Source organism: Mobula hypostoma, chromosome 28 (assembly GCF_963921235.1).
Source record: "Mobula hypostoma chromosome 28, sMobHyp1.1, whole genome shotgun sequence".
In the NCBI taxonomy this organism is placed as follows: domain Eukaryota; kingdom Metazoa; phylum Chordata; class Chondrichthyes; order Myliobatiformes; family Myliobatidae; genus Mobula; species Mobula hypostoma.
Genome location: NC_086124.1, coordinates 31,110,099 through 31,118,416, shown reverse-complemented (window position 1 = coordinate 31,118,416; position 8,318 = coordinate 31,110,099). Strand labels below are relative to the sequence as shown.

The window sequence follows — 8,318 nt, the reverse complement described above, 5'->3', positions numbered from 1 at the left end:
GACATCAATAATCTTCGCCAAGATTTCTTACTCTATAATGGACTCACTGAAGAAGTTGTTACCAGGTTCGGATATGGCCCAAGTGCGGAGTGAGAGACACTGAAGCAGGTCGATAGTTCACAAACTTTAATGCGAATAGTGTTAAAGGGAAAATAAACAATAAACGCTCGGCCAAATAGCCTGATGTTGACGAGAAAATCTAAATATTAAACGAATACCGCTAGTTCTCAGAGTCAGTTGACTTGAAAGTCCAATTTCTGAGGGACAGCCTAAAGCAAACAGGCAGCGAAGCGTTGCTGTGCTCTGTCCAAGTCTCGGCAAGCACTACAACGACGAGTGGGGAGTAAATACTATCACAATTAAATAATAATTAGCGGACACGTGCAAATTAACAAGCGCAATTGCGGTACATACTGCGCTGCCGAATCCGTGGTTGTGACAGAAGTAGCATTAGCGTGTTGCATTAAGCAAAATAAATTACGTATGCCTAAAAGAAATAAACAGTCTTTTGATATATTTAACTAAAGCATTTGCACTATAGATATTCACGTAAGGGAAAGTACTTGAAACACATTCACTCTTTCAAGAAACCATAATTCGTTGTTAAGATCTTGAAAATACACGCGTAGTTTGACTGCGATAGCTCAGCAGTTAGCGCGAAGCAATGACAGCTCGGGGTACCGGGGTCCGGTGACCTTCGTAAGAATATTTGTAGGCATGAGTTTCCTCCGCGTGCTTCTTTTCCTCCCGCAGTCGAAATTCTTCTCTGTTACCAGTTTAGTTGGTAATTGTAAATTATTCTGTGATGAGGCTGGGTTTCAATACGTGGATTGCTGTCTGGCGCAGTTCGCGGCACCGGGAGTGCCTGATCTGCGCTGCATCTCTAAATAATCTGTATCTCTCATCTGTGAGACCTCTGCCGGGGCTGATACATAGAATTTATAACTTTCCGAGGCTGTGCAGAAATACAAATAACTGCTATATTATCCCCTAACCACATAATGTACATTCATGCAATTTTATTGGGATAAATGTGAACATACAAGATTCGTCACAATGGAGGTTAAAGAACGTTTCCAGTCATAATACTGAAGGGAAACTCCTCCAAAATAAGCAAACATAGTTATTCTCCCAACAAGTTCAATCGAATCCAGCAGCCCTTTAGTGAGTGGAATGTAAAACAGGACCGAAAGATGAGCTAACAACTGTGAAGAGAGAGAGAGAGAGAGAGAGAGAGAGAGAGAGAGAGAGAGAGAGAGAGAGAGAGAGAGAGAGAGAGAGGAAATTAAATGTTCTGGACGAAGACCCATCATGAAGAGAGAGAGAGAGGAAATTAAATGTTCTGGACGAAGACCCATCATCAGATCTCAGGCATTAAATTCTTTGACAGAGCTTTCCATATATACCCAGTCTAATGAAGAGGATATTCTTGAAAATTCTGGGATCAGAAATTTTCGGTACGAAATACAGTGATCCTAACATGTTCACAGATTCGGTACTACGTGACTAATTAAAATACATGTTTTGATGGTAATATAAAGAAGTATGTGTGTTAAAAATACGAGAAACAAACGTACATGTTACAAAATCGTTGATACTCCACCGAAGTTGGATCATGACTTTTGGACATAAAGCTTGCTTTTAGCGTGACTAAATTTGTAAAATGACACCTTGTCGATGAGATAGATCATAGCATTGCTTGAAAAATATAGCGAGATCTTACTGTGAGTTTTCACGCCAGAGATGCATTTTTGATGCCAAACCCTTTCTTAAAGTCTTCAAGGCAGGACAACTTGCGAGTATACAACTTTCTCAGGGGACAGCGTGTTACCCCAATTCTTGAAACTAGATCAGCGGAGATCTGATACATCTAACCGAACTCACTTTATCTAACACAGGATTATTATGTCCAAGGCAAATTTCTCCGCCAGCCATAGAGGATGTGCAAAATGTAAAATCCAATCATTTTAAACGTAATTCTGAGGATGTAAAACTCACATTCGCAGCAATTTATTATTTAGGACAAATTGAGGAAAGTCAGTTAGCTGTCATTACTGGAAAAACAGGCTTATAAACTTCAGACACCTGACAACGCACATTCACGGTATACTTATCAGACCTACGAATAATTCAGGATTTTTCTGTGCACTCATAACGAAATATACAATTCAACTTACGATTATCTACTTCTACAAAGTCGGCCATTAAATGTGACCAGATGTTTCACTCCTTTCTTCATCTCTTCCCTGAATTTCCTCTGGGACAGTGTGTAGATACATGTGTTGGTGCAGGTGCAGAGAAATTGCAACATGAACCCAAACTCTTGCACGATAAACGACGGAGAATTAAGATATCTGTCTGTATAACGGTAATTATGAGTTTGCCAAAACATAGTAGAGACTATAAAGGGAATCCACAATAAAATGAAATTAGCTGATAGAGCGAACAGCAAAATCATTGACTTTCGCCGGTTCTCTACCTCTGAATCCTTCTTATTGTCATTGCTGCTTCGGAGTCCTCGGCGGACTCTGTTTGCCGCAATAATATGACTGATTGTTAATACATTCAACAATAGAATTAAACCAATTGGCAATAAAGGTGTAGTGATCGTATTAAACATCTGGTAGGCTTTCCACACTGGTGAAGTAAAGTAATCTGGTCTGCCAATGCATCGCCATGGAAAGTTATTAGTCATCGCTGAATGGTCTACTGAAAAGTAAAATGGTGAACACCTTAGACAACTCCCTACGCCCACAATCACCACCACCGTCGTCGCCGTCCTCTCGGCGCAAAATCGTTCCCGCAGCTTTTGGCTACAAATAGCAATACATCGATCAAATGTGAAAGCCACTGTCAGCCATACAGAACAGTCCATAGCTGCGAGCCGAAAGACAAGTGACGTAGCACAAATCGGACTGATGAACAAAAATCTCGCAAAAACATAAATATGATTGATCCGCTCCAATATAACACCAATGATAACACCCAGTAAATCAGCTGATGCCATCGCCACCAGGTAACGGGTGATGCATTTGCAGAGTCCGCATTTTTCACGACAAAGGATCACAATAGCCATCAAATTAACTGGAAGGAAGAACATAGAAGTTAGTTTCAAGCGCACAAAATCAGATCAATTTTACTGGATTTACATAAAATTGTTTACTGACTGAAGGGAAATGATCCTACTGATTCCAGGGAGCATCTGATTAAAAGTTGAGACGGTAAACCTCCAGCAGTTGGCAACGGGATTCCGCAGTCCACGGTGTATTTAAGAGAAGACTACTGATCGACGCAGCCATTTCGAATAAGTGCAGCTTTGTGGCTGATAAAGCTGAGGGGAGCATTGAGAGTGGGTATATAATGGCCCCAGATAGACCATTTCTTCTGACATAGCACGTGTGAGTCCAGGAACGCGTAGAGTTAAAATTCAGAAGAGAGAAGAAAAATCAAGTCCAAAAAGGGAAAACGAATAGTCATATTTTCTTCGGTTACTGTTGCAATTGAAAAAAAAATATTAAAACAGTTATCTTGAAAACAAATCCTCAACTGTTGTATGATGGTGCACCGGAACTGTGCTTTGGAAGATCGGGCAAGGTAAATCGCTGGAACTATATCGATAGCTTAGGAGCTTAGGAACTTTGGACGGTATAATCGCTCCTTTACTTGCATCTTTGGAGACAGCTCTATTTCCATCTTTAATATCCTCATTGTCCCTTTCAGGGTTCTTTTGAAGACCCTGACCTGGAGTTACACACTGAGAACGGCTCTTTGCTGGAATGGGACGCGCTCTTGGAGTTTCACGGCTGGCCGTTATTCGGCACGCCTCGGGCTCGGTCTGAGAGCTCAGCTCGCCTTTGGAAGGCCGAGATCTCATGGCTCTGGAGACGGGCGGATCGAGGGTCGGTATCCGGGCAGATTGATGTGTCATGGGCCATAGAAGATCTAAGGCGCAGTGCCCAGACAGCCGAGATCTTTAGGCACAGAGATCGGAAAAAAACAACGCTACGGAATTTTAACATTGTAAACCAGCAAATTGTTTGTCCTGACGAAGGGTCTCGGCCCGAAACGTCGACTGTACCTCTTCCTATAGATGCTGCCTAGCCTGCTGCGTTCACCAGCATTTTTTGTCTGTGTTGGTTGAGTTGTTTGTTATTTCTCCCATCTCGCTGTGAAACGGAGACATCTCTTTCTCCGTTATTATTGGGAAAGAGTGTCTGTGGTATGTCGAATACCGGGTGAACAAGTAGTCCTTGGAGTGCTGAAAGTCTGTGACTTTGCTGTTGTATTTTTACGCTTGAGAGCTCGGTGGAGGGAGAGGGGATCATTAATGCTGCCATTTACGCGCGGAAGGGAGGGGAGCTGGGGGGGCACTTTGGACGTTTAACATTTTGAGGAAAACTCCCCTGTTTCCGTGCATGGTTGCAAAGCAAAAGCATTTCATGATGCATATTGCATATATTTTTCTGACACTAAATGTACCTTTGAAACCTTAAAATTTTAGTGCTAACTCGGTTGCTGCAGTTCACCAAGAAACTAGCTATAAGGAACGGCAGGAGGAAGAAAGAAGCGTATGTTTCAAACCGGATCAGACTAAAATCCCTCATCAGACAATCGGTATGTGGAATGGATTTTACGGCGAATAAATTTCAGAGCAGCAGACAGAGCAAGAAAAAATTACACACGTACTAAAATCAGCTACTTACGAGGGATACCAAAAGCAGTCAGCACAGGATAATAAACACTCTCTATGTAGTAAATTGCTGGATATTTCATTTTCCGTGTGACGTGACGATCACGTTAAAAAGCTTCTACTGTCGCAAACTGCTGATGATTGCATTGAAAGCTTTTATAAAGGAGAGGGTACTGCAATCTCTAAATGAATCAAACCATCTTATTAGGCACATCAGAGACAGCCCACTGAACAAACAATTAACGTGAGCTATTTCTATACATTGTGTCACAGTGCAATGGAAATCGCCGATCGAGGAAATCACAACAAAATACATGATCTATTATCTTTTGTTCAACCTTTCAAAAATATTATCACACATTCCTTATGCCTGACACTACATTTAAGATGGTTATATGGAAAATTAATTGGGGGAAATATTTTTAACTTTATCATCATTTTCAAATCAGTATCATTTATAATAGTTGTTGAATACGTTCACGACTCCAAAATTCATAATGGAATTTTTTTTAGTTCTTTTTAATTAGCTAAACTAATTTGGCAGTTGATGAGAACAAGTGTGATGTTGCTGAACATGAAGTACTTGGGTTTCAAACAGAGGTAGTGTGTAGTGAGGCTCCTCGCAAGGAGAGACAAATGATAGAGAAATTGCAGTGAACAGGATAAGTCAGAATGTAAAAGATGGACAGAATCGAAAAGGGTGCATACAGTATTTAGGGTGTTATGTTTGAATGCACGGAGTAAATAGAATAAGGTAGATGAACTTGCAGCACAGTTAGAGATTGGCAGGTTTGATGTTGTGGGCATCGCTAATCGTGACTCCAAGCAGCTTATATGTCGGAGCTTAACGTCCAGGATTCACCTTTAATCGAAATGACATACAGAGGGATGGTGTGGCGCTAAGATCAAAATGTGAAATCAGATCAATAGAAAGAGCTGACATAGATTTGGAATGTGCTGAATTATTGTTGGGAGAGCTAAGGAAGTACAAGGGCAAAAAGATGCTGGTGGAATATGCAGACCTCGAAACAGTAGGAGGATGAGGTCGACAAATTACAAGAGGAGATAGAAAATATGTGTCTAAATGGAAATGTTACAATAGTCACGGTGGAGTTGAATTTACAGGTTGATAGAGCAAGGAGATTGGTGATGGATCCCAGGAAACCAAACGTCGAGAATACCTGAAAGGTGGCTTTTTAGAGCAGTTTATGTTTGAGCCCACCAGGTGCCCAGCTATTCGTATCTGTTTCGAAAGGGCGCCCTTCCATCCGGGGGCTGTAGCCTTTTGTCCTCGACTCTCCCCGCCATGGGAAACATCGTTTCCACATGTACTCTGTCTAGGCCTTTCACATTCGAAAGGTTTTACTGTGATCGCCCCTCATCCTTCTGAATTCCAACGACTGCAGACCCAGAGCCATCAAACGTTCTTCGTATGATCACCCTTTCTTTCCTGGAATCATCTTTGTGAACCTCCTCCGACCCTCGCCAATGCCTGCACATCTCTTCGAAGATCAGGGGCCCCAGACTGTTACAGTACTGAAGGTAAGGCTTGACGACTGCCTAATGAAGTCTCAGCATCACACCCTTGCTCTTGTACTCTGGAGCTCCTGAAATGAATTCTAAAATGGCATTTGCCTACCTCACCACCGACTCAACCGGCAAGTTAGCCTTCAGAGTGTCTGCACAGGGACTCCCTAGCCCCTCTGCATCTCAGCTTCCTGGATTTCACCCCCCCACCCGACCCCGTTTTTAAAATAGTCCGCAAATTTATTACTGCTAACAAACTGCATGACCATGAATTTTCCAGCGTTATATTTCATTTGCCACTTTCTTGCCGATTCTCCTAATCTGTCTAAGTCCGTCTGCATCTTACTTGTTTCCTCAACACTACTTGTTCCTCCACCAGTTTTCGTAGCAGCTGCAAACTTTGCAACAATGTCATTGATTCCATCGTCTAAATCGTTTACATATAGCATAAAAAGGTGTCCCGACACCTCCTACCAATCAGCCTACCCCAAAACATAATTATCCAATCCCTATGTACTTACTTACTTAATTTTATCATTTTTTATGCCTTTTCCAAATCTTTTCCTTTACTTGTGTTAATTCTCCATTTTCCAAAAAAAAAAGAAAACAAAACAAAAACAGTAAACATTTAGACTAGGGGTGCTTACGTTAGGAATATTACTGTTTTGATGAGAAGAGCAGTATAAATCATTAGGAGAGTCATCTAAAGTCTGTTCGCTTTGGGGTTATATATTCAATCAATTTATTCCAAATTTGATAATTTTTTTCTTTTTGAATTCTCAGGGAGTAAGTCGACTTTTCCACTTTAAATATTTCCAAGATAATTTCGTGCCAATCTTCTAATATAGGTGGTATTGAAATTAGCCACTTTCTAGTGATTGGTTTCTTACTTGCCACTAAAAGGGCCTGCAGCAACTTTATCTCTTTCTTCTGTTCAAGAAACAATACATGCCCCAAATAGAGCATCTCAAAGTTCAGAGGTATCTGGGTCTTAAATACCTTAGCAAATGTTCTATGAATACCTTTCCAGTATAATTTTAGGGCAATCCCAGAAAATATGAAAATGGTTTGCCTCATTGGAGCCGCACCTTCTCCAACATGTCATATTTGTATCTCTATAATTTTCCTGATATGGGGTCTTGAAGTATCTTATAATATTTTTCCAACAATGTTCTCTCCAAGTCAAAGAGTTAGTCGACGACCACTGAAAGCTGCATATTTTCCCCCAAGCCTCCTCTGAAAGTACCAACCCTGCTTCTTTCTCCCACTTCTCTTTAATATACAATGTGTTTACATTTTTATCATGGGAGAGTGCATTATATAATCGAGAAACTGATTTACTTTGTATTGAACTAAAAGTCGAACTCAGAATCTTGAAAAATTCTAATTCTACTGTTGATATGTCTGTATATCAACAACTCTGGTTAACATAGTTTCGTACTTGAAGGTACTTAAAAAAGTCATTATGTTCTAGGCCATGTTTGTCCTGCAGGAATTGGAAACTTTGTAATACTCTTTTATGTATAAATGAGAGGTAGGTTGTAAGACCTTTCTTTATCCATAGTTCAAATCTTTTTTCTCCTCTGTTGGGAAGGAATTCGGTATCATATGCACACCATCTGAAAAGTTTTAACATGTTATTGATTCCACATGAATTAACCACCTTCTGCCATACTTTTATTGTAAGATTTATCCAGCTGTTTTTAAAATTTTCCAACTGGGCCATCAATCCTTTGTCAGCTATTGAGGCCTGTAGAGGTAAACTGTCAACCAATCCAAATCCTATTTCCTTCCATCTAGCCTTATATTCCATATTACACCAATATAACAGAGGGGTTATCTGTGAAGCATAAAAATAATTTCTCAAGCAAGGAAGCACCATACCTCCTCCTTCCTTCCCTAACTGTAAGGTGTTATATCGAATTCTAGGTTTCTTCCCTTACCAGGTAAAGCGGGAAATCCATTTGTCCCATTCCCTGAATTGATTATTATCCACGTCCACATGTAAAGTCCGGAAAAGGTAGGGTAACCGAGGGAGAATATTCATTTTATGGTATTTATCCTTGAATTTAAAGTTAAAAAGAGGATAAGATTCCATCTA

General features: G+C 40.6%; 1 protein-coding gene across 1 annotated transcript; it reads right to left on the bottom strand.

Annotated features, from left to right (window-relative positions):
• Positions 1-2,179: 2,179 nt before the first annotated feature.
• Positions 2,180-3,928, bottom strand: LOC134338980 (probable G-protein coupled receptor 139). The gene is made up of 2 exons (XM_063035201.1): positions 3,742-3,928; positions 2,180-3,084 (listed from the first exon to the last, which is right to left on the bottom strand). The coding sequence occupies exons 1-2, from the start codon at positions 3,926-3,928 to the stop codon at positions 2,180-2,182; spliced, it is 1,092 nt and encodes a 363-aa protein (XP_062891271.1).
• Positions 3,929-8,318: the final 4,390 nt, after the last annotated feature.

Excerpts from the sequence above, each read along its gene's own strand:
- LOC134338980 (XM_063035201.1), bottom strand. The coding sequence starts at position 3,928 with ATGACACATCAATCTGCCCGGATACCGACCCTCGATCCGCCCGTCTCC. Across the intron at positions 3,085-3,741 it reads TTCTCAGTGTGTAACTCCAG|TTAATTTGATGGCTATTGTG; the intron begins GTCAGGGTCTTC and ends TCTTCCTTCCAG.